General features: G+C 51.1%; 1 protein-coding gene across 3 annotated transcripts in view; it reads left to right on the top strand.

The window, feature by feature from the left end:
- CPNE5 (copine 5) overlaps nt 1–25,164 on the top strand; it is a 102,155-nt gene that overhangs the window by 48,988 nt on the left and 28,003 nt on the right. Inside the window, exons 8-11 of one of the 3 annotated variants that reach the window (XM_019986335.2) lie at nt 624–674; nt 955–1,018; nt 15,068–15,171; nt 19,439–19,543. In XM_019986335.2, coding sequence (XP_019841894.2) covers nt 624–674; nt 955–1,018; nt 15,068–15,171; nt 19,439–19,543 — 324 coding nt within the window. Of the gene's footprint in view, nt 1–623; nt 675–954; nt 1,019–15,067; nt 15,172–19,438; nt 19,544–20,487; nt 20,895–25,164 lie in introns of those variants that run through there. The other 2 variants (XM_019986336.2, XM_019986337.2) reach the window with 2 other exon arrangements.

The raw sequence follows: 25,164 nt of genomic DNA, 5'->3' as shown, positions 1-25,164 counted from the left end.
GTGCTCTTGAGGCCTCCTCCGCGTCAGGCACGGTGTGTGTGCATATTATTTTGTAAAATGGATGCTACAGTCACACCCATTTTATGGGCTAGGAAACTGAGACTCAGAGAGGTGCAGTAATGAGCCCAAAGTCACACAGCTACTGGACGGCTGCCATTTTCTTCTCCCTCCCAGGGGCTGGAAGGGACCTCCCCCTACCCTGGGGTTAGTCCTAAACATCGGAGTGCGATGGGCTAGTACCTGGGCGGGGTGGGGTCCCTCCTGACCAAAGGAAGAGGTCGTGGTAAAACCCCACCCTGGGAACTTGCTCCCCTAGAGAGGATTCTCTGGGGGAGGGGGGCCAACTTCACGTCCTGGTCGCCCACCTCACAGAGGAGCCTCAGGGTTGGCTGAGATCTCTCTCCCCCAGAGAGACCTCAGCCAAGAAGTTGCAGGGGAGGGAGCCATGGGAGACGGCCTGGCAAGCTGCCACCCAGAGTACACCCATCCTCCTGTTTCACTGCCTCTTACTGCTCTCCGTCCTCCAATGGATCAGAGTGGCTCAGAGCTGGGATGTTCCGGGACTCTGGGGATCAGCTGGGTGCAGGGTGGGGTGGCTAGCCCACGAGGTCTTTTGCCCACAGAAGTGGTCTCTGGACGGAAAGTTTGAGAACCACTGGTCTGGAAGCCTCCGGGTGAGTCTGGATGCTTTTCTAGGACTTTCAATGCAGACAGTACCCTTCTTGGTGGGCTCTTGGGGAGCAGGGGGTGGGGCAACTCTAGGCCTGGGGGCCTGGCCCAGGAAGCAGCGCCCTAGATCACAGGAGACTCTGTCTTCTTAGGGGCTTCAGAGCAGATCTGCTGGATGGTGGTGGGGAGGTGAGGGGAGGCTGAAGAGGGCTGATTCAGGGAGAGCTCAGGCTTGTGGCTCTGTCTTTGTCCGACTTTCCATTCTCTCATCTTCTCCTCTCTCAGCGGTGTCCCAGGGAAGAAATGTGGCACCATCATCCTGTCTGCTGAGGAGCTCAGCAACTGCAGGGTGAGTGGCAGAGGGACTGTAGGACAAGACCTGGGGTGGGGGGGTGGGGATGGAGGGCAGGCTGGCCTCCCTGGGACCCTGGGACCGCAGGGTGTCCTTGGAGGCAATGGGGGAAGGCAGGGCTCTTCAGTCTACCTTGGCTGTCGTAGAAGTCCACAGCTTTGGAGCTGGAAGATGTCTCCCCTTTTTAGAGCTGAGCTGACTGAGGCACAGGGAGAGGAAAAAGCTCGCCCACGGTCAGCCGCTGAGCTGGGCTGGGAGCCCTGGTCCACTCCCCGTCACGGCCACGCTCACTTGTCCTTGAGCCAAGACTGCCTTGGCACCAACACTGGCAGTGGAGAGGCCTTTTCAGTCTGGGAGGCTGGGCGCTTAGCATTTAGTTGTCATTTTTCCCTTTTAGCTCTGGAGTAGGGTGATGCCCCTACATGGGGCTGAGGGGGTGAGAGCATGTGGTTGGTGTGTGTGTGTGTGTGCGCGCGCGCGCGTGTATGTTGGGAAGCCAGAGTCTGCAGTCCTACACAGCCCTTGGTTTTGCTTCTTCTGTGGGACTGCAGAGAAGCAGGAGGTAGGGACAACTGGGGGGGAGCTGGGGGGTAGCCAGGGTCTTTAATAACGAGGCTGTAGTGTCTCAAACTCTGCATTCAGGGGCTTCCAGTTGGAGAATAAGACACAGAATTGATATTCTTTGGGAAGTATAGCAATGGCTGCTGCTGCTGCTGCTGCTGCTAAGTCGCTTCAGTCGTGATCTGCTCAAACACAGTTGCTCTATCTGCTTTCTCTGCTTGTCTGTTTACCTCTGTGGGTCTGGTGGACCTTGACCCCGGGACTAAACCTCCCCCACATGTACACCAACAGAGGGTGGGGCGTGCAGTAGGTGATCACAGAGGCTTTTCTGTGAATCTTTAATTGAATGAACAGGAAGCCCAAACCAAATGTTTAGGGGATGTGGGTATAACCTGTATATGCTGGCGATCTGGACACTATTGGAGTCCCTACAAGGGAGAGAGTCAGTTCAGTCACTCAGGTGTGTCCGACTCTTTGTGACCCCATGGACTGCAGCATGCCAGGGTTCCCTGTCCGTCACCAATTCCCGGAGCCTGCTCAAACTCATGTCTGTAGAGTTGGTGATGCCATCGAACCATCTCATCCTCTGTCATCTCCTTCTCCTCCTGCCTTCAATCTTTCCCAGCATCAGGGGCTTTTCCAATGAGTCAGTCCTTTGCATCAGGTGGCCAGAGTATTAGAGTTTCTCAGAGAGGACAAGGGCAAGAACCCAGCCGATATGTAGACTAGAGCTTCTATTCAAGCTTCCTGAGCCTCAGTTTCTCCGCCTGTATGCTGGAGCTTGCTGTGAGGATTAAAGGATGTGAAGGTGACCGTGCCCCAGGGGCTCTCCTCCTAGTGGGTGTCTGGGGAAGACCGAATCTGAATTCCCTGAAACCTAAATTCAGTTTGCCCTCAGCTTCTAACTCAGTCGGTGGCTTCCTCCCTGGTTTATAATTAGACAAAGTAATACAAACGAAAGTGCTTTGGAAATTCTAAAGCTCTAGATGGTGCTGGGTGCTGCTATTGGTCTCGTTTTCCGGGATTGGTAAACAGTGTGTGTTTAGGCTCTCCTCCTCCTCCCCCACTCTGCCCTCCTCCCCCTGCATCCACGGATGGCAGCAGCTTCTTAGATTTAAGCAGTTTCAGAGCAAGTGGGGGTGGGGGGCTCCCTCCCTTCCTCTTGAGATTGTCAGCTCCTTTTCTTTGGGGGCATCTTTGGCTGAGTTCTGTCTTTCCCTAGAATACTTGCAAGGAAAAAGAGACTAATTCCCAGCATCTGGCTGAATTAAAATAATTACATCTGATCGGCTTTGCTTCTGTCATCCCAGCATTCAGTAGGAGGATCAAAGGAAGAGGGTGGAGTCTGAGAGATGGTTTTTCACCAGAGCTGGGCTTCCTGCTCAAATGAATATATTCTGCTGGAGCAGACAAACCCTCCTTTCATCCATGGGGATGGTGTGGGCAGGCAGGGACCGGAGAAGGATTAGAGTTGACTCCAGAGGGTCATCAGCATACTTTGATGGGTTATAGAAAAGCCCTTCTCATGGAGAATTTAAATACCAAGAAAGTTCCAACAATCAGAATTTGACCCCAGATATTATTCAGTGATACTTGATGTTGACAAGGCTGAGCTTAATCTCCTGAAAGGCCTCTGAATTACCAAAGAATTCATTATGGTCAGCAGTAAAACAGTGATTAATGCATGTAATACTGACCAATATTTGCATAGTCCTCACAGTTGACAGACTCTCGTGTTGACACTCTATTTGATCATTCACCATGGGACTCAGGGGGCTTCCCTGGTGGCTCAGACAGTAAAGAATCTGCCTGCAATGCAGGAGACAGGGGTTCTATCCCTGAGTCCGGACAATCCCCTGGAGAAAGGCATGGCAACCCGCTTCAGTAGTCTTGCCTGGAAAATCCCATGGACAAAGGAGCCTGGTGGGCTACAGTCCAAGGGATCACAACTGAACAACTAACACTTTCACCTTCGTGGGACTCAGGGCCGTGTAGGTGTGAGTGACCCAGTGTCCAGATGCAGAGAAGTTGGAGTGGCCTGCTTAAGACTGCAGCATTCTAACCCAAGCCTGTGGTTTGGGAGTGTTTCCCTCATCCAGTGAAGTTCTGAACCTTCATGGCACATGCAACAGCTATGGGCTTTGTCAGGCCAGTAGCTGTTAGTAGGCCTGATGAGTGGCTGGACTTCTAGAGAGAGGCAGGAGGGTATTGTGGGTGCGGGTGGTGAATAGCTCCTAGGCTTCCCCTTCCCAGACCCCTAGCTGCCCCTAGGCCTGCCAGGCAGCCAGACAGCCTCGCTCTGGAGCCACAAGTCCCTGGCCAGATGCACATTCTCAATGCCATCCAGTCAGGTCCCTGCACACACTGGTGAGAGTGTGACTCACCTCTCACCAGCCAAGGAAGCCAAAGCTCCACCTGGCAGCTATCCCTCCCCATCTCCTTCTAGGTATCAGCAGCCTGGCAAATAGATGGGGAAACAATGGAAACAGTGACAGACTTTATTTTCTTGGGCTCCAAAATCACTGCAGATGGTGACTGCAGCCATGAAATTAAAAGACGCTTGTCCCTTGGAAGAAAAGCTATGACCAACCTAGACAGCATATTAAAAAGCAGAGACATTACTTTGCCAACAAAGGTCTGTATAGTCAAAGCTATGGTTTTTCCAGTAGTCATATATGGATGTGAGAGTTGGACCATAAAGAAGGCTGAACACCAAAGAATTGATAATTTTGAGCTGTGGTGTTGGAAAAGACTCTTGAGAGTCCCTTGGACTGCAAGGAGGTCAAACCAGTCAATCCTAAAGGAAATCAATCCTGAATATTCTTTAGAATATGATGCTGAAACTAAAACTGCAATACTTTGGCCACCCAATGTAAAGAACCGACTCATTAGAGAAAACCCTGATGCTGGGAAAGATTGAAGGCAGGAGGAGAAGGGGATGACAGAGGATGAGATGGTTGGATGGCATCACTGACTCAATGGACATGAGTTTGAGCAAGCTCCAGGAGATGGTGAAGGACGAGGTAGACTGGTGTGCTGCAGTCCATGGGGTCACAAAGAGGCAGACACAACGGAGCGACTGAACAATAACAAAGCCTGCTTGTGTTTTCATTCATTTCATTTCATCAAATATGCTTGGGCTCAGTTCATGCCCTCCCAAAGTTTTCAATTTTGTGTGAAAGACAGAAATTGCCAGCCAGCAATGACTGTACAGCAGGGTCATCAATCCTGTCAGACCCGTTGCCTCTTTTTTATGACACATGTTTCACAGCACTCTTTACTATCCTGAAGGAAAATTCTTGGACATACCATATAATATGCCAAAATACATACAGGTAAGGCAGTCAGCCCTTGCAGCTACCTAGAGGAAGATCAGTCCAGACAAAGAATACCATAGCTCTTGGAAAGGAAAGAGCAGGAAAACAATAGTGAGTGACGTCAGAGAGACCAAGGTGTGGGTGAATGTGGGGGCCAGATGGTGTGAGACTTTGTGGATGAGAAGCTTAGCTTTAAGTCCTGATAAAGTCAGAACTCTCATTGTTCTAAAGACAAACTTCAGAGAGAGCCCAGTGTCTGCATATGTGAGTCTTGGGAAGATTCCGGGAGAAAGATAGGAATAAAGAGGTAAGGTGAAGTGAGGGAAGTGGTGAAGGTCTTCTGATTCCCAGAATAAGCAGGTTGATCTTTGGGAATGATTTGTGTGTCTGTGTGTGCATGTGTGTGTGTGTGTGTGTGTGTGGTTAGCACAGCTCTGTGTGCTGCACAATGAAAAATCAGCATTCAGATATCACCCTTTTATTTTTTATTTTTTAAAGGAAGAGCAGGTCCTTAGTTATTTTGGGTTGCACTTGGTCTTCGTGGCTGTGCGTGGGCTTTCTCTCCTTGCAGGGGCTACTCTAGTTGCGGTGCTTCTCTTGTTGCAAAGCACAGGCTCTATGGCACGTGGGCTTTAGTAGTTAGGCATTCGGGTTCAGTGGTTGTGGGACATGGACCTAGTTGCTCCATGGCCTGTGGGATCTTCCCGGACCGGGAATCAAACCCATGTCCTCTACATTGGCAGGCAGATTCCTATCCACCGTACCACCAGGGAAGTCCCAGACATCACCCTTTTAAAAAGTTAGTTTGCAATATTTTGGTCTTAGAAATCATCTTTCTGGTTAACAACAACAACACACAGAATGAAAGAAATCAAAACAAAAACATTTTTCCTGATGCTGAAAAAATAATATGTTCCCAACAGACAGTTGAAAATACAGACGAGAAACATCACCAAGAGATAATCATTGTTGACATTTTGAAGCCTTTCCTCCAAGGCTTTTTTCCTGTGTGTCCAAGTATATAGTTTTTTCTTATAATTAGTAGAATATGATATCCAGATTTATTTTTCCCATGTCATTAGATATTCTTGGAAGACATATTTAATAGCTACATATCAATTTTCTGTTGTATGGATGGGCCATAATTTATTAAATCTGTTCTCTTAAAGGGAAACAATATAATTAATACCTTGAACATTCTCATAGCTGACTTCTTCCATTTTTCTTTGAACTTTAGTTGATGGAGTTTGGTTAGTATCCTAGACACACAGGCTCAATGAGTGGGAGGAAAAATGGTCAATCTGCAATTCTCCGCCTGTGAATGACCACATCAACAAATACACAACTGATTGGCTTGCTTGAGAAGCCAATCATTAAAACAGCAGAGAAAAACCAGCTTGACCTCAACGTGGTTATTCAGTCGATGTCTAGAGACAGGCCCAGCTCCTAGACCGGCTTGAATACTCGCCATCTACGTGAGAATAAACTGTAGCCTGTGGAGTCTTCACCACCACCCCTAATGCCTACACCCAGGTCTCTTGCTTCTGCAGGCTTGCCCAGGCAAGCAGGGGTTCTGGGGCTAGGCCCCTCTGTGAATGCAAGAGCCCTTCCAGAGGTCCGTGGTCACAGAATCACCCCCAACTCTGAGTTGTGTTCACACTGGAGGAGTGCTAAATCTGAGTTGTGGCTAATGATTCATTTTCTTACCTTTTTTAAATTTAATTTTTAGTTTATATTGGGATATGGTTGATTTACAATGTTGTGTCAATTTCAGGTGTATGTGTGTGTATGTGACCACACGTGCTCAGTCACGTACAACCCTGCGACTCCATGGACTGTCGCCCGCCAGGCTCCTCTGTCCATGGAACTCTCCAGGCAAGAATACTGGAGTGGGTTGCCATCAAAGCGATTCAGTGATACATTTACGTATATTCATTCTTTTTTCAGATTCTTTTCCCTTACAGGTTCTTTCTTTTCAATGTCTTCATTTTTCTGACTAAAAAAGACAGTACACTAATCCCAGGAAATTTGGAAAACATAGCAAATATTAAGGAGAAGACCATAAATGTCACTCTGTTCCACATCTATTTAAAAGTGTTTCTTAGGGTACAGAATATGAGCAGTAGGGCAAAGCGATTAAGAACTTGGGCTCTGGATCCAGACTAAATGCCATTGCTTACTAGCTCTGTGACCCTGGGCAAGTTGCTTGACCTTTCTGTACCTCAGTTTCTTTATTTGTAAATGGCTTTATTTTATTTAAAATAGATTTTTGATATTTTACGTGTCATGGAATTTTTTTTTTGCATTTTTTTTTTAAAATACCGCATTAAAATCTTTATTTTGATTACTGAGATTTTTGGAGTTGCTTAAATTTTGCACTGGCCTTATCCTGGCTCTCACCCTGGGGGCTGCCAGCAAGACTCAAGCCAGAGTAACCTTCCATTCTCCCCTCCTGGCTGTGGCTACCCTCTCCCAGCCTTCAGCCCACCTGCTGACCTCTGGCCTCCAAGGCCCTCTCCTGGGTCAGGGAGGGCTAACATGTTAGAGTAGGCCAGGCCACCACCCCAGAGAGAAAGGCTGTTTGCGCTGTGGTCTCGCCAGCAGCCTGATTAACATGCGGAAAGATGCAAATTGAAGCAATCCTGCTGTTAGAGAAGAACTTAATATGTTTTTTAAAAAGATGAGGTGAAAAGGCAGAAATTGCAGAAAATTATATATTGCCGGAGCTGTTTTACCATCCCTGCAGTTGATTCCAGAGATGCTTCTGGTTTGGGAAAGGCATTTTATGTGCTCAGGGAGCCCCCCTCTCTCTGACTGAGAATGTCAAACAGCAGGATCTTTGACCCTTGGCCAGATTTTGCTGCTCCCTAATCCTGCTTGCCCAGTACATTTTATTGCCTCTTCTGGAGTCACGTGTATATCAAGGGCTGATTCATTTATTAACCCTTATTTAAGAGGAACAAAGCATAGTAAATATGATTATTACCATAAACCATGTGAAAGCGTGAAAGTGTTAGTTGGTCATGTCTGACTGTTTACAATTCCATGGACCATAGCCCACCAGGCTCCTCTGTCCATGGGATTCTCCAGGCAAGAATGCTGGAGTGGGTAGCCATTCCCTTCTCCAGGGGATCTTCCCAACCCAGGGATTGAACCTGAGTCTCCTGCATTGCAGGGAGATTCTTTACTGTCTGAGCCATCAGGGAAGCCCAACATAACCCATAACCCATAGCCACCTTCAAAAGCAAGTCCCTCAGCAGCTCCATGTTCCTTGTCTCAAGGGCTCCCCATGGGTTGTGCACCCTTTAGAGAGGAAGGGTGCCTTGGTTACAGCTAGAAAGTCCCTGAAGTTTTGTCTTATGGCCATGGATTTGAATGGCCCCATACTGTTTATCATAATGGGCTTTTGGCAAATGTTACTGGGTCTAGATGGTGTTAGGGAGGACAGATCAAGTTGAACAGCCAAATAAATCTCTATCAACGCCGCACACATATTTGCTATGGGGGTGCGGTAGGGGAACGAGGTGTGGCTCACTGATGGATTTTTCCAGTTAGATGAATTTCAGAGCCAATCTTTTATCTTTTTTTTTTTTTGGACTAGTTTGCACAGAGGAGACTTCTCTAAAATGGATTTCACACTTCTCTGACTTCTCAAACTGAGACTGCAGAACATAATTAAACTTATCTTGATGATTCAGGGTCATCATTTGGAATCTCAGTTATTAATCTTTGGAGCCAGACTGTCTGGTTTCAATCTAAGCTTCTCCTCTTATTAAGCTTTGTGGCTTCAGGAAAGAGTATTAACCTCTCTGTGCCTCAGTTTCCTTAGCTTTAAAATGGGAATAATCATTGTATTTATCATAAACACTAGCTGGACACTGGCAATTTCATATGGGTCGGCCTAGGAGTAAATGGCACTCAGAAAGTATTGGCTTTGATTCTTTTATTTAATTTTTTTAAATTTTATTTATTTAATTATTTTTGGCTGTGCATGGACTTTTCTCTAGTTGTGGCGAGCGGGGTCTTCTCTCTGGTTGTGGTGTGCAGGCTTCTCACTGCTGTGGCTTCTCTTGGAGCACGGACTCTAGGGTGTGTGGGCTTCAGTACTTGCAGCACATGGGCTCAATAGTTGTGGTTCCCGGACTCTAGAGCCCAGGCTCAATAGCTGTGGCACATAAGCTTAGTTACTCCGAAGTATGTGGGATCTTCCCGGATCAGGGATTGAACCTGTGTCTCCCACGTTGGCAGGTGGATTCTTTACCACTGAGCCACTAGGGAAGCCCCTTAAATTTGTATTAGAGTGTAGTTGCTTTACAATGTTGTGTTGTTTTCTGCTGTGGCTCTTTCAGCTGTTCTATGTTAGGCTCTGTGGACTGGGACTTAACATATATTATCTCCCTTGGTCTTCCAAACAGTCTCAGGGGGAAGTCTCCATTTTCCAGAGGAAATGCTGAGACAGGTGAAATTGCTTGCCCCACGCTGCTCAGCTGGCAGACGGCGGGGGTGGGGTGGGGGTCTAATCAGGGGCTGTGGCTCCTTTGTACTCTTTTCTCTGTCAGGTGCTGTGCTGGGACCATGGCCCTCCCAGTGGAGCCCTAAATGGTCCCTGAAGTTATGGTCTATTAAGTTCTGCATTAATATTTTTCTGATATTTCTACTCCCCTTCATGATGATCTTGCAGGGCCCCCCATGGGGTTTCCTAGGCAGGAAAAATAAGAGACTGTTCTTCTGGATTTTGTGGCATCTATTTTGGTTGTTTTCAATATATGTATGCATTTTATTGGGCTTCCCTGGTAGCTCAGACAGTAAAGAATCTGCCTGCAATGCAGGAGACCTGGGTTCAAACCCTGAGTTGGGAAGATCCCCTGGAGAAGGCAATGGCAACCCTGTGTTCTTGCATGGAGAATTCCATGGACAGTGGAGCCTGGTGGGTTATAGTCCATCAGGTCGCAAAGAGTCGGACATGACTGAGCAACTAAAACACACACATTATATAGTCAGCCAGTATAAATTGTCATGTGTAGCTCGTCTGTGTTCATTCAGGTGAGGGTGTCACACAGGTGACCCCAGCTGTGGGAGAGGTCACTGTGATAACCACCAAGTTATGTCCTGGGGAGGCTGAAGGGACCCTGGATTCCCAGACTGTCCCCTGAGCACCAGCCTTCCCCAGATGCCAGCCCATATGGTCCCTGTGGCATTGGCACCAAAACCTAAGCCATCCAGCTTTAAAGGACAGTGGTGGTCATCCTGTCCACTCTTTAGAAGAAGAAGCAGGAAGAGGGCTTGAAGAACTGCTGGGACTCGCTAGAACTCAGAGCTCTGTGTTCCTTGCTGAGGCTCCTCCTCAGCAGAGTATAGTCCTCTCTGTTTTCTGATGTTACTAATGGTTCCATCCAGGGGGAGGAGCCAGGAACCCCTTGATGGGCATGGAATCTTTTCACTGGGGCTTCCCAGGTGACCCTATTGTAAAGAACCCACCTGCCAATGCAGAAGATGTAAGAGACATGGGTTCAATCCCGGGGTTGGGAAGATTCCCTGAAGGAGAACAAGGCAATCCACTCCAGTATTTTTGCCTGGAGAATCCCATGGACAGAGGAGCCTGGTGGGCTACAGTCCATAGGGTTGTAAAGAGTTGGACACGACTGAAGTGACTTAGCATGCATGCATGATCTGTTTAGCCATACAAGACCTGCTCTTGGCTTAATGCTCTGCTGTCACAGTCTTGAAATCTCTTAATACTCTTTGAAAAAGGACCTCACCCTTTCCTTTGGCACTGGGTCCCACAAATTACACAGCCAGTGCACAGTTCAGGGAGGTGAGGGGAACCCACCGGGTCCTATGCCACCTCCTTTTCCTAGGCCTTGGGATGGAGCTTGCCAGGAAAGCATTTAGGTGCCCCCTCCATCCAGCATGAGATGCGATTGGAAATTTCTCCTGGGTAGAGCTAATAACTGTTAGAAGTGGACTTCAGTTCAATTCACTCACTGAGTTGTGTCTGACTCTTTGTGACCCCATGGACTGCAGCACGCCAGGCTTCCCTGTCCATCACCAACTCCCGGAGCTTGCTCAAACTCATGTCCATCGAGTTGGTGATGCCATCCAACCATCTCATCCTCTGTCATCTCCTTCTCCTCCTGCCTTCAATCTTTCCCAGCATCCGGGGCTTTTCCAATGAGTCAGTTCTTCACATTAGGTGGCCTAAGTATTGGAGTTTCAGTTTCAGCATCAGTCCTTCCAATGAATATTCAGGACTGATTTCCTTTAGGATGGATTGGTTTGATCTCCTTGCAGTCCAGGGCACTCTCAAGAGTCTTCTATACAGTTCAAAAGCATCAATTCTTCGGTGCTCAGCTTTCTTTGTAGTCCAACTCTCACATCCAAACATGACTACTGGGAAAATCATAGCCTTGACTAGACGGACCATTGTCGGCAAAGTAATGTCTCTGCTTTTTAATATGCTGTCTAGGTTGGTCATCGCTTTTCTTCCAAGGGATAAGCACCTTTTAATTTCATGGCTGCAGTCACCATCCGCAGAGATGTTGGAGCCCCCCAAAATAAAGTCTCTCACTGTTTCCATTGTTTCCGCATCTATTTGCTATGAAGTGATGGGACCAGATGAATGTTGAGTTTTAAGCCAGCTTTTTTACTCTCCTCTTTCACTTTCATCAAGAGGCTCTTCAGTTCTTCACTTTCTGCAATAAAGGTGGTGTATCTGAGGTTATTGATATTTCTCCTGGCAATCTTGATTCCAGCTTGTGCTTCTAGCCTGGCATTTCACATGATATACTCTGAATAGAAGATAATAAGCAGGGTGACAATATACACCCTTGACATACTCCTTTTCCTATTTGAACCAGTCTGTTGTTCCATGTCCAGTTCTAACTGTTGCTTCCTGACCTGCATACAGGTTTCTCAAGAGGCAGGTCAGGTGGTCTGGCATTCCCATCTCTTTCAGAATTTTCCAGTTTATTGTGATCCACACAGTCAAAGGCTTTGGCATAGTCAATAAAGCAGAAATAGATGTTTTTCTGGAACTCTCTTGCTTTTTCTATGATCCAGCGGATGTTGGCAATTTGATCTCTGGTTCCTCTGCCTTTTCTAAATCCAGCTTGAACATCTGGAAGTTCACGGTTCACGTATTGCTGAAGCCTGGCTTGGAGAATTTTGATCATTACTTTACTAGCGTGTGAGATGAGTGCAATTGTGCGGTAGTTTGAGCATTCTTTGGCATTGCCTTTCTTTGAGATTGAAATGAAAACTGACCTTTTCCTGTCCTGTGGCCACTGCTGAGTTTTCCAAATTTGCTGGCATATTGAGTGCAGCACTTTCACAGCAGCATCTTTCAGGATTTGGAATAGCTCACCTGGAATTCCATCACCTCCACTAGCTTTGTTCGCAGTGATGCTTTCTAAGGCCCACTTGACCTCACATTCCAGGATGTCTGGCTCTAGGTGAGTGATCACACCATCGTGGTTATCTGGGTCGTGAAGATCTTTTTTGTACAGTTCTCCTGTGTATTCTTACCACCTCTTCTTAGTATCTTCAGCTTCTGTTAGGTCCATATCATTTCTGTCCTTTATCAAGCCCATCTTTGCATGAAATGTTTCCTTGGTATCATCTTGGATGACCTCTAAAAAGTCTCAGTTTCCTCATCTGTAAAGTGGGGAGACCAGAGGAGTTACTTCTTATATGTGTGTAAAGAGGGCTAACACAGCACCTGGCATCAAGTAAGTGCTCAAGAAGTCAGCTGTTCTCTAATCCAGGTCCGAAGTCCTCGATTTCTCAGGAAGGTCTCAGATTCCCAGAGTTTCCCAGTCCTGTCTCCTTGTCCCTCTCAGGTGCTCAATGCTGAGGCACAAAATAAAAGCTGACATTACCTGGGCACCTCTGGATGCTGGTTGCTGTGCCTGGGCACTGCCCCCAGGGGCTCCCTTCAGGGGAACCTTCAGCCCAGGCTAACTAGAGCCCAGCCCTGCCCCAAGTCAGAAGAAATCAGTGATTCTAAGATATAGGGAAGCGGGCCTCATGAAGGGTAGTGTGCTCTGTGCTGGAAGAGGCATCACTGTGAAATCATGTTGCCTTCATACATGTTGAATTTCTGCTCTGCCAGTTGCCAGCTGTTGATCTTGGGCAGGTTACCTAGCTTCTGCAACCTCCAGCATCCTCATTTGTAAAATGAGGATTATTATGAAAAAGGATGATTCTGAGGGCTAAATATGCTAAGGCTGTAAAGCCCTGAGCCAAGGGCTGACCTACACAGATGGTAACTAATCGCTGTTTGTGGAATGAATGAATGAATGAATAAGCTAGTGGTTGCAGCTCTGTTTGCTGCTGTCAGATGCCCTTGAGGGAAGGCTTGTGAGCTGGTAGAGGTGGGCGTGGGGCATGGACAGGGGCCACACACAGGCAGGGGCAGGGAGGGAAAAGGGAGAAATACCCAGATCATCATAACTCATGCACACACAGAACTCAGTGTGCGCCGTACACTCCTCAATGTTGTCGTCAGTTAACTCATTTCATCCTCCAACAAGCCTACGAGGTAGCCTTTCCTGTACCCCCATTTTACAGATGAGGAAACTGAGCCCAGACAGGGAGAGGAGCTAGATCACACAGCTAGTGAGGGATGGAGTGGAAGCAGGCAACCTGGCTCCAGAGACCATATTCTTAACCAACATACCGTATCCACCGTCCCGAGCTTTTTTCCTTTTTTTACAAATTTATTTATTTATGGCTGTGTTGGGTTGCTGTGGGCTTTCTCTAGTCGGGGAGAGCAGGGACTACTCTCTAGTTGCGGTGGGCAGGCTTCTCATTGCAGTGGCTTCTGCCGTTGTGGAGCATGGGCTCTAGGGAGCATGGGCGCAGTAGTTAGGCTTAGTCGCCCCATGGCATATGGGACCTTCCTGGACCAGGGATTGAACCCATATCCCCTGCATTGGCAGGTGGATTCTTAACCACTGGACGACCAGGGAAGCCCCCTGCCCCAACATTTGACCATGTCCTTTGAGCTGTGAGAGGTGGCATCTTCATCTCTGCCACCACTCTGGTCCTCGCTGGGCTGTGGGACTGATCTCCAGAGACCCTCTTCCCCACTGAGAAGAAATGGGCAACACGAGAGAGTGGGTATTTCCTGACAGGCCCGGCCCTTGAGGGCAGGCCAGGCCCCAGGGACCATCACCAGAACCCTGAGCTCTGGCCAGTTGGCGGCTGACTTGTCGGGATGCAGAGCTTTCAGGCTGAAGAGCCCACACGGGGATGGGCAAAGAGGAGGATGCAGGGGCATCTCTGCCCAGTGCCCTGTTGGCCACAGCAAGCCGAGGGGCCAGGAGCCGTGTGAGAGGAGGCGCCCAGGATCCTCATGGGGCCTGGGTACCTGCCACGTGCTCTTGGGCTGAGGGTTGGGTCGGCCAGGGCCGTTAACTCATCAGAGGAGGCAGAAACCTGGGGCTCTGTTTGGCAAACGTGTGGGGGTTGCTCCCTGCTCTGAGCTGTAGGCTCCTCAGCTGTAAGATGAGGGAGCGGGGGTCACGGTCTAGCTGTACCCACCTGAGAGTTAGATGGGTCTTGTGTGTGTCAGCGCATGTGGAAGGCATGCTTAAACTCGGGAGCCAAGCAACCCTGTGAGGGGATGAGGCGATGTGGACCGCGAGGGCTCTGGGGCTGGGTGGCCAAGCTCCGAGTGGCTCGGGTTAGTCATTTCAGCTGTGAGCCCCTCGGTACAAGAGGATGACACCATGTGTGTGAGCCTCGACTGGGGGGTGACGTGCCTGCAGCGTGCTCTCCTTCAGCCCTCACCACGGCCCTCTGCGGCGTGCGCTGTCATCAGGCCCACGTCACAGATGGGAGACTGAGGCTCCGAGAGGTCACCTCCTCGTCTGCTCACGCAGCAGCAAAGCAGCAGAGCCAGGATTCTAACTGGAGCAGCCAGCTTCACAGCCCAGCTGCTCCGCCAAACCTGCCGGGGAGGGCTGTCTGAAAACAAAATGAGACCTTCCAAAGTGTGAGCTCAGGGCCTGGCACCTTGTGCCAGGCAAACGTGAACTGCTACTGTCGTTTCTAACTGGCTTGGTGCCTGGAATCCCCAGGCCCCTGGGCTGTGTTTCCACAGGGACAGGGGTCCCCTTCCAGCCCTCTGCTGCCTCACACCCCTGTTCTCCTTCCTCCCCACTAGGACGTTGCCACAATGCAGTTCTGCGCCAACAAGCTGGACAAGAAGGATTTCTTTGGGAAGTCTGACCCCTTCTTGGTGTTCTACAGAAGCAATGAGGATGGAACGTGAGTTCTCTGGCAACACTTCCAGGGGCACGGGTTGGGGGGTAGGCTGAACGGTGATGGCTTGGGCTGGCTTGGGCCCCTGCTCTGGGTAGACGTCAAGGGGCCCCAGGAGCTCCAGAGGCTCCTGGCTGCACAGATGGGGTGGTGGGGGACAGATGGCAAGCCCTCAGTGACATTCTGAGGGTCTTAGTGATGGCGAGTGCTGGGTGTGTCAGAGATGGAAGCAAAAACAAGCGAGAACTCGGGGTCCATCTGACAGTCCACTCCTTCTTCAACATCGATCAGTCCCCATCTCTAAAGCTAGTCTTCACCCATCCACAGCCCTCTGACACCCCACGACACATGTCCTCCCACTTCTTCCTCCTCAGCATGGCAAATCTGCACCCATCTCCCCACCTGGCCCCACGCTCTGCCACAAGGTTCATTGAAATTCCCTCCCATCTTTGAAACCAACTCCCCCCTCCCCGATCTCCTTCTCTCTTCTCCTTCATCAGGAAGCCACCCACAGTATGATGGAAAGACAGATGACTCGTTAGCCAATGTAGGTCAGTGATGTACCCAGAGGGACAGATTCTAGGTTGAGGGTCTGGGGACCTGAGTCCTCTCCACCAACCGGCTGTGTGACCCCAGACAAGTGTGCCCCCTCTCTGGGCCCGTTTTCTCATTAGTGAAATGATCTGGTTGGATGAGGCGGTCTCCATGGTCTCTTTAAGCATCATAGCTCTGGGAGGCTGAGGCCACTTACGGCTGGGATTCTGCAGAATGAGGAAGCCATAGGGCCAGGGAGGTTAATTAGAGAAGCGCTGCTGGAGAGGGGAACTGGGGAGCAGGTTTTGAAGGAAAGAAAGAAAATGGGTCCATGAGGGTTGGGGGTTGGGAGGGGAGGGGAAACTCAGGGAAGAGTAACAGTCTAGAGAAACAGTGTGTGCAGAACTAGTGTGCCCTGAGCAGAGGGCAGGGAGGCCTTGCTAAGGCCCCTCGAATCTGACATTCGTATGTATGTGTGTGTTGGGGGGCAGGGCAGCAGCAGAGAGGAGGTGTTTAACTTCAACGGAAAAACGGATTTTTAAACCTGAACGCACAAAACAAGGGAAATTTTGTACGATCATTTGCATAACAAAAGGATTCTTTGTCTCACCAGAGGACTCCTAGCAGAATTTCTTTAAATAATCCTTGTTGACTTTGATTTGACTTGAGGGAGGGAGGAACAGGTCAGAGGGATGTTCTGGGCGCCCATGGAAATGTCCACGCAGCTCCCCTCCGGCGGGGCCGCGCCAGGGCTGGTCTCAGAGGGGAGGGCCGGGCCGGCAGCGGGGAGGGGCTTGGGCTCTGGAGCAGGAGATGGGTGTGTTGCAGGGTGTTAGCCCATGATTAATCTGGCAGAGCGGTGTGTAGGATGGATGGGGAGGGGGCGGGGGCTGGGAGAGACTCGTGACTGACACGGTGAGCAGGTGGGAGGTGCTGAGCCCGGCGAGCTGCGCGGTGGAGACGGGCAGGGGCGGAGGCGGGAGGGGAGGATGGGGCGAGAGGCCGGTGCTTGGCCTGGCGTGGCAGAACTGGGGTGGGGGCTGCAGCCATCCCCCTCCTCGGTAGAGGAACTGCGGGGAACCCAGAATGTTGAAAATAGCAGAGGAGTTGGTCAAATGGGGCCGGCGATGGGGGGTTATTAGAGGGCGGGTTTCCCTGGAAGCAGGGGCTGGGTCTCTCTGGGGTGGGGGGTGGGGGGTGGGGGCAACCCAGGGCAGCTGGAGAAACTGATCCAGAGGGAGTGAAATGTCACGCCTGCCATCCCAGGAGGGAAAAGGGCAGGAACCATCCACAGAGCAGCCCCTGTGCTCCCGGCCCCTCACATACCTTGTCTCCTTCAATCAGAATCATTCGACTGGGAGCAGGAATGTGGTGACGGACAGCCAGGCTCGCCAGTGGCTGCCGGTCATCAGCTATGTAACCTTAGGCGAGTGTCTGAGCTGATGGAACTTTCTGGGATGGTGGAAATGTTCTGTATCTCACTGTCCCATATGGTCGCCACCATGTATAACTGCTGAGCCCCTTGAAAGGGACTAGAGCGACTGAGAAACTGAATTTTTTTAAACTTTCATTTCAGTTAACTTAATGTGAATAGCCACGTGTGGCTAGTGGCCGCCATTCTGGGCAGTGGAACGCTACCCTCTGCGGTTCAGTTTCTTGGCGATGGGGAAAATCCTAACACTTCCCTCCCAAAGAAGCCGGGAGGATTAAATGAGTTAATTCGGGTTATTAGAGCAGGGCCTGGCGGCATTCGTTACGGTTCTTTCGGGGAGCTGGGGGAGCGCAGTCACTCGCCTGGGGCTGCACAGCTGGAGGCAGCGGCGCTGGGACCCAAGCTCGCATCTGTCTGAGGCTGTTGGTTCTCACCGCCCACCCCCGCACCCCACCCGCGGAGCGTGTGTTGAAATGAATTGAACTGAGCTGGGAGATGACTGCGGGGACCCTTTCCACACCAGGGCCTGCCCGTGGCAAGTACATCAGGGGATCAGGGGCCTGTGGATTTAGCGATGGAAGCGGGGAGGTTGGGGAAGCATAAAGAAAGTGGTTTGAGGCCGGAGTCTGAAGCCCCTCACAGCGCTCAGGAAGAAAGACATATAGGGAGGACTTGAGGCTTCAGAGCGCAGCCGACCTGCTCAGGCAGTTTGGCCAGCCTGGGAGAGGAGCTCGAGAAGGCGGGGGTTCCAAAGAGGTGAGGAGGCTGAGAGGGTCCACAGTAGGTCTGGTGTCTGTTCAGGTGGGCAGTGAGGGCTTTTTTGAGGTGTGAACCTCCCCCGCCCCAGCCCTGCACCGCCAGTTGCTGCTCCAGAGTCTCCCTTCTGTCCACTCCCCTCATCCCGCCCCACCCCAGCCAGGCTCCTCTTCCTGCCCGACCTGCTGCCCCAGCCCGCGGGCAGCAGTGGCCCCTCCTCCCCGGGCCCCATTCCTCTCATCACCAGCTCTGGGGTGTGTGGGGAGGTCTCCCACATGAACCTCACACTCCAGCGGGTGGGCGAGAAGGAGCACAGAAGAGAAATGCTGAGCCGTGGTGACAGGAGTGACATTTTGACTTGAAAATTGCCAGAGAAGAAATGGCACAGGGCTGTGTGCTTAAAGGCAGGGCCCAGGCACCTTCCCAGGTGACCTTTCCAAGCCGAGAGGTAGCTGGGGTGGGTGCTGGGGAATCTCAGGGGCACAGACCCAGCCCTAAGCTCCACTCGGGCTCCCAGCTGCCCCTCCATGGGGGCTTCCAGGGTAGGGCCCCATTAGGCATGGCGTGGGGAGTGGGCCAGGAGCTGGATGGGCACCCAGCTGGGATGAAGCCAATTCTGCTCTTTCAGTTTGCAAAGCAAGCTCGTGGATTCAGACTAGAAGAACCGAGAGGGTCTTAGAGATCATCTCAGCCAGGGGCTTTAATATCATTGGCTTGAAATGCCAGTGAGGGCTATGGAAACTCTCCTCTGAGAAATACATTTATTCGTTAGTTCATTCCAAAAAAATACTACATGAACACCTGACTATGGGCCAGGCACACTTCTGAGCGCTAGAGTTATACCAGGGAACAAAGAAGACAAAGCCTTGACATTATGGAGCTTACATTTTGGTTTCAGACTGTAAAAGAAATGAGAAAGACCAAATGTCCAATAGTGACAGATGGGATGAAAATAGCAGACTGAAAGGGACTAGGAGCTGTCAAAATCAGGGGACCAGGGGGCTGTAAATTTTAGATAATGGTGCTCTGGGCAGGTACTCATGTCACAGACATGACATTTGAGCAAAGACCTGAAGGAAGAGATCAGGTGAGCCAGGATCATGGGAATCTGGGTGAGAGTGGTCCAGGCAGCGGACAGCAAGCACGTGAAACTCAGACACCCAGTTCCATCGATGATTTCAAGGGTTCACAGATTCCTGAAGCAGCGCCCCCAGATCCTTCCATGGGTCTCGGATAAAGAAAGTCTGATAGTGGCCAAGTCCCTGGGATCACAGGTGAGGAAACAGAGGTCCAGAGGGGGACAGGCTTATTCAAGGTCCCCCAGAGAGCATCAGGGGCCAGAACCACATCTCCTGACAGTCCTGCCTGGTGCAGGAATCCTCTCTGCAGCATTTTCAAGAGATGGCTGTCTAACTTCAGCTTGGATGCTGCTAGTGACGGGCAGCTCATCACCTCACAGAGCCGTTCTCTCTACTGAGTGGCACCTGCCGAGATGGGCCCGCCAGCCCCTCTGGTGTCAGGACTGACAGCCCTCATTCTCTCCTCTGCCAGGTTCACCATCTGCCACAAGACGGAAGTCGTGAAGAACACCCTAAACCCAGTCTGGCAAACTTTCTCCATTCCCGTGAGAGCCCTCTGCAACGGGGACTATGATCGGTGAGATGAGAAACTGTCCCTCTCCCCAAGCCCAGGTGTGGGACGCACGGTCGTGTGGATGAGGGCCAGCCCATCGGTAGGAGGAGACCTCCTGGAGCTGTGTGCTGGCGGCCCTGCTCAGGGCGGGCCTGGGAGTCTCTCTGCCTCCCTGGGCAGTGTCTGCTTTTCATCTCTTCACAGCCCTTCCCTCCCCACGCCCCACCTCTTTCCTCCCAATCTGAGTTCCCATTGGTGGAAGCCCTCCCAGGCTGGGGGTGAGGGGTGGGGCTGGAAGGTACCAGGGATTTCTGGGAAGCCAGGGTGTTGGGGCACCAGGCCTGGAGCTCAGTGGCTGGTCTTTTCACTGTGCCCCAGAGGGCAGATCTAATTGCAGGCAGAGGTGGCCTGGTCCCCACCTGCCCCATTTCCTGGCTGAGGGTCTCTGGGGAGTCAGGATCCTAGGATATGCTCTGCCAGACAAGTTGCCATAAGTGGGGCTGAAGGATGCAGTGCAAAGAGCTCGTGGAGTTTTTTTTGATCCTTCAAAGCCTACTCATAATACACATCCTCACTGAGTGCAGATTGCTGAGTGTGGATACCAGATACATATTTTCTAACCCTGGCTCTGTGATGAAAAGGCACTGTCAACCTGGGCCGACTCTGGCCTGTCTGAGCCTCAGTTTCCTTATCTGTAAACTGGATATTTAAACATCCACCTACCTTGTAGGGCTGCTTTGACGCTCACATGATACAACCTATATAATAAGGCTCTGGTTTGGAGACCTGGGTTCAATTCCTGGGTCGGGAAGCTCCCCTGGAGAAGAAAATGGCAACCCCCTCCAGTATTCTTGCCTGGAGAATCCCATGGACAGAGGAACCTGGCAGGCTAGAGTTCGTGGGATCGCAAGAGTCGGACACGACTTAGTGTTACCTTTCTTTCTTTCTTGGATAAAACGCTTCCCTGGTGGCTCAGCGGTAAAGAGTCCACCTGCCAATGCAGGAGACACAGATTTGATCCCTGGGTTGGGAAGATACCCTGGAAAAAGAAATGGCAACCCACTCCAGTATTCTTGCCAGGGAATTCTCGTGAACAGGGGAGCCTGGTGAGCTACAGTCCATGGGGTTGCAAAATAGTCAGACACGACTTGGCGACTAACAGCAACAATGCATAAAACACCATTCAGTGTTTCATCCACAAATGTTTGTTGACTCCCTGCCATGTGACAGGCACTGCGTCAGATGCTGGGGAGTCAGCAGGAAGTAGAACACACAGTCTTCACCCTTCACCCAGCCTCTGGGAGTTTACATGCTAGTGGGGGAGGCAGACATTAATCCAATAATCACACAAAGAAACGTATAATTACAAATTGTGGTAAGTGCGGCGGGTAGGGGAAAGGGGTTTGTGGGACGGAGCTGTAACACAGAATTGGTCCGTGTTTAGTCACAAGAACCCAGCCTGGTTTCCTGGTGATTGCTAGAGCTGGTGGGCGAGCTGGTAGGGGCTTCCTGGTCAGGGCTGCCCAGGTGTCCCTGAGGGAGCTGGGTCTCTGTTGGCCATTCCGACAGGGACACTCGGCGGCTGTCAGAACAGACGCCTCAGGGCACCCCAGCTGGTGGCATTGGCGTGGGTTCCCAAGTGTTTTGTTCCCAGTGGCTACTGACGGGGTGTGTGCGGTGGGTGAGGGGACAGGAGTGAGCAGATGGTTGGCCTCCAGGCACCCCTGTCTCCCTCTCTCTAAGGCTGCTGATCCAAGAGGTGAAGCAGCTTCTTTTTCCTGCCTCTCGGCTGGGACAAAACCACCACAATTTATTCTGCAGGTGGTCATGGGCACCTACTGTGTGCTGGGCAGCTGTGTGGCATTCAAGGGAATGTAGCTGCATTTCCGGGCTTCCCAGGTGGCTCAGTGGTAAAGAATCCACCCGCCAAGCAGAAGAGGCAGGTTTGATCCCTTGGTCAGGGAGATTCCCCGAGAAGGAAATGGCAACACACTCCAGTATTCTTGCCTGGGAATTCCCATGGACAGAGGAGCCTGGCGGGCTACTGTCCATGGGATTGCAAAAGAGTTGGGCATGACTTAGTGACTAAAGAGCAACGGCAGCCACATGTCCATTTTCAGGGGGATTATAGCCTGACCACAAGGAGCACACATGTGCACACATGTATTTTATTTTAGTAGTATTATTTTGGCCGCCCCGCCTGACATGTGGGATCTTAGTTCCCTGACCAGGGATCGAACCTGCTCCCTCTGCAGTGGAATCATGGAGTCTTAACCCCTGGGCCGCCTGGGAAGTCCCTGCACACATGTATTTTAGATAGCTAAATAGCTGTGCAAAATGAGGCTGGAAACAAAAAGAGGCATTTCAGTCTAACAAACTCCTGTGTCTGGCCAAGTCCTGGGCTTTCTAGGGTGGTGGGGAATTGGCGGGGTTGAAGCGATAGTGTCTAAAGGAGGCTCAGGGGAGATTGGAAGGTTGAGGAGGCGTCAGTTCCTGGGGACCAGGGCTGTAGGAAAAATGGATGGGATAGAGAGAAAAGGAGGGGGACGTTCAAGATGGGGGATGGAAGGATGTGGCAGCTCAAGTCTCAGGGGCATCCAGCTGACCCCCCACACTCCTGCATCCCAGGGTAGGCCTCCGAGGAGCCTCAGAATCCAGCCTTGTCAGGGTCAGCCAGGAGGGCAGCCTGGCTTAGAGGCCTGGGCTCACTGTTCAGCCATCAGAGGAGTTGAGGGCTGGTGAGGAGGTGCAGGTCACGAGGAACGTCCAGGTGGGCTCCCATATCCCCAGCCCATGCTGAGTCCTGGACTGGCTTCCCCCCGAGATGGCCACAGGCAGCTGGGGCCCTCCTCCAAAGCCAGGAACAGGTTGACTGTGATGTGACTGACTGTGGTGTGAATTGAGCGGTCACATGTGTCATCCTGGCCTGGTGAGCCCTAAGGTCACCTACATGCCCAACAGCCACTCAGGAGCTGCTAGAATTTAGGAGGCCCCACTGGGCGAGAGAGGGTGGGCCTTGTTCAGGAAAGCAAGGCCCCTTTCCACGCCTTCCAGGGCACCTCTTACAGCCTCACAGGGCACATTGGCTTTAATCCAGGAGGCCTGTCTTCTAAGCCAGCCAGATACCGGGCACCGTCTTGGGTGCTATGGACACAATGAGCTATCAGACCCAAGCCTCCTTCTGAGGTTGCTCCCAGGCCAGGGTGGGAGACAGACGGGTCATAATCATAACAGCAAAGGCTCCTATAACACTTTCGAGGTAATTCATGTATGTGAACTAATTTAATCCTTCCAACAACTAGTAACCTCTTCTGAAAAAAGGTACAAATACCCGCATCTCATTGGTAAAGAGACGAGGCCCAGAGAGGTTAAGTGACTCACCCAGGGTCTTATTGCGAGTCAGTGGTCTTACTGCCAGTCAGCAGTCGTTCCAGAAGCTGGACCCCGGCAAGCTGACCCTAGAATCTGTGTTCTTAAACTCCAGTGCTCTGCTGACAAATGGTCAGGACATGGGGTGGGTGTGGTGGGATTGGAGAACAGCTCTCAGAAAGCTTTGCCCGCAGGCTGGGGCAGGTCTGCTTTGCGTCTGGAGGTCAAAGGAAGACTCCAAAGGTCTGACATCTACCTGGATGAGGGAGTGAAAGAGACAAAGAGGTTATCAGGGTTTGGAGCTTGGAGGATGAGGGAAGGTACCACTGATGGAAATGGGAAGTGTGCCAGGGAGCCAGGGTATGTGGCTATGAGACAGGGACAGTGGGGTTCTACTTAGGAGAGAGGAGAACAGGATCTGGGGTCCCCAGGAAAGGGCTGGCAGAGGTGCCCAAGGCCCCAGGGGAAAGGCACAGGTCAGGAACAGGAGGAAAAGAGGGGATGTCAGAGAGAAAAGAGGGGTCCAGAACCGGGCAGCCATAGCCAGAGGGGAAAGACAAGAAGAGGGTTCAAACAGAAGTATCAACTGCTGTTGTGAAAAAGAGGGCCAGGGGGTGAGAACAAGGGGTGTGGTGAGAAAGGGTAGTTTTCTTGGAATGATGGGGGTGGAAGCCAGTTAATCTTTTTAAGATTTACTGAGTCTTTAGGACACGGGCCAAATTGTGTCCTAATTGGTTGAAATACAGTATCTTATTTTATGAATTTAAATTTCACAATAACCCTAGAAGGTGGTACTAGTGAGGTGCCCATTTCACAGATGGGGTAATGGAGGATCACAGGTTCTGTAACTTTCCTGGGCAAGGAGAAGGTGCGTTTCTCTTCCCCAGAAGTCACCTCTGGTCTGGCCCTGTGATTTGGGATTCCCCTAGTTTGGGGTCCCTCTAACTGTACTGTATTTCCAGTCCACATAAGGCCAAACCCAAGCAACCCAGCTGAGCAGAACTGGAATCAGAGGAAATCACATCCAGATCAGAATGAATCTAGCCTTCCAATAGGGGGATGAAGGCTCTTCTCTTGCCTTCTGCAGTCCCCCTGCTCTGTCCTTGAATATTCTGTGACTTGAGGATTTGTCTCTGTTCAACTAAATTCCTCTAGGCTGGGCTGCTCTCACTCACACCCTCATGGTGAATGAGTAGCTTCTAAAAGAGTGATCAGGGTGCTGAGTTTTCACCTGGAGAGATGAGAGGATTCCCAGGAGCCAGAGAAACTCTGGCCTGGACTGAACAGGTTGCTTCTCCTTTAAGCCCCACTGCACACTGAGCCCTGGGAGGGGCTAGGCACAGCACGAGGGCCTCAGTTAGGAGTGTCTTATCCCAGCTCACACAGGTACCCCCTGCACCCAGGCAGAGGAGGCAAAGCAACGCTGTACAGCCGGGCTTGCCCAGTGCCCCTGCCATCACGTCTCCTGCCTGCCTGGGCCCGTGAGGCTCGATGCTTCTCTTCTTCTCCAGAGCATCTCAGAGTAATGGGCTGACTCAGTTACTTTAGGGTGAACCCCGCAGGGCCTGTCTGCCCTGGGAACTTGTAAGCGTCAGGGAAGCATACCTTCTCTTGCCTGGGAGAGGCAGAGGTTCATTAGGAACAGACCCACAGCTCGGCTCGGAGGAGGCTACAGACAGAGGTGCTTGGTGTGCTGGGAGGGAAGCCGGGTGTCTCTGCCAGCATCCCCCATCCTGTGGGCCTGCTGAGGCTCACACACACCCCGCTCTGTCATCCCTGCCCCACACATTCAGAGATGCGTGGGACACCAGCTCCCAGCCCTGCGCCCGGTGTCACTACTGACCAGCTCTGGGGAAAGCCACTCCCTTTGGAATTTTTATTTTTTAATATTTATTTATCTGGGTGCACTGGTTTTAGTTGTGGCTCACGGGATCTTCTATCTTCATTGCAGCAGGCTGGATCTTTCGTTGCAGCCTGTGGGATCTAGTTCCCTGACCAGGGATTGAACCCAGGCTTCTGCATTTGAGCACAGAGTCTTAGCCACTGAACCACCAGGGAAGTCTCTCCCTTTGGGATTTTGTAGAAGGAGGGTCTTGTTACTCTGGCCCACTTCACAAAGTTTTAGAACATCTTAGTCAGTCAACAGGTATTTAATAATATGTATATTACCTAATGGGCTTCCCTGGTGGCTCAGCAGTAAAGAATCCACCTACAATTTGGGAACCACAGGAGACATGGGTTTGATCCTTGGGTCAGGAAGATCCCCTGGAGGAGGG

The sequence above is a fragment of the Bos indicus genome, chromosome 23 (genome assembly GCF_029378745.1).
Source record: "Bos indicus isolate NIAB-ARS_2022 breed Sahiwal x Tharparkar chromosome 23, NIAB-ARS_B.indTharparkar_mat_pri_1.0, whole genome shotgun sequence".
Lineage (NCBI taxonomy): Eukaryota > Metazoa > Chordata > Mammalia > Artiodactyla > Bovidae > Bos > Bos indicus.
Note: the sequence above shows the minus strand (reverse complement) of the source record. Positions and strands in the feature narration are given on the sequence as shown.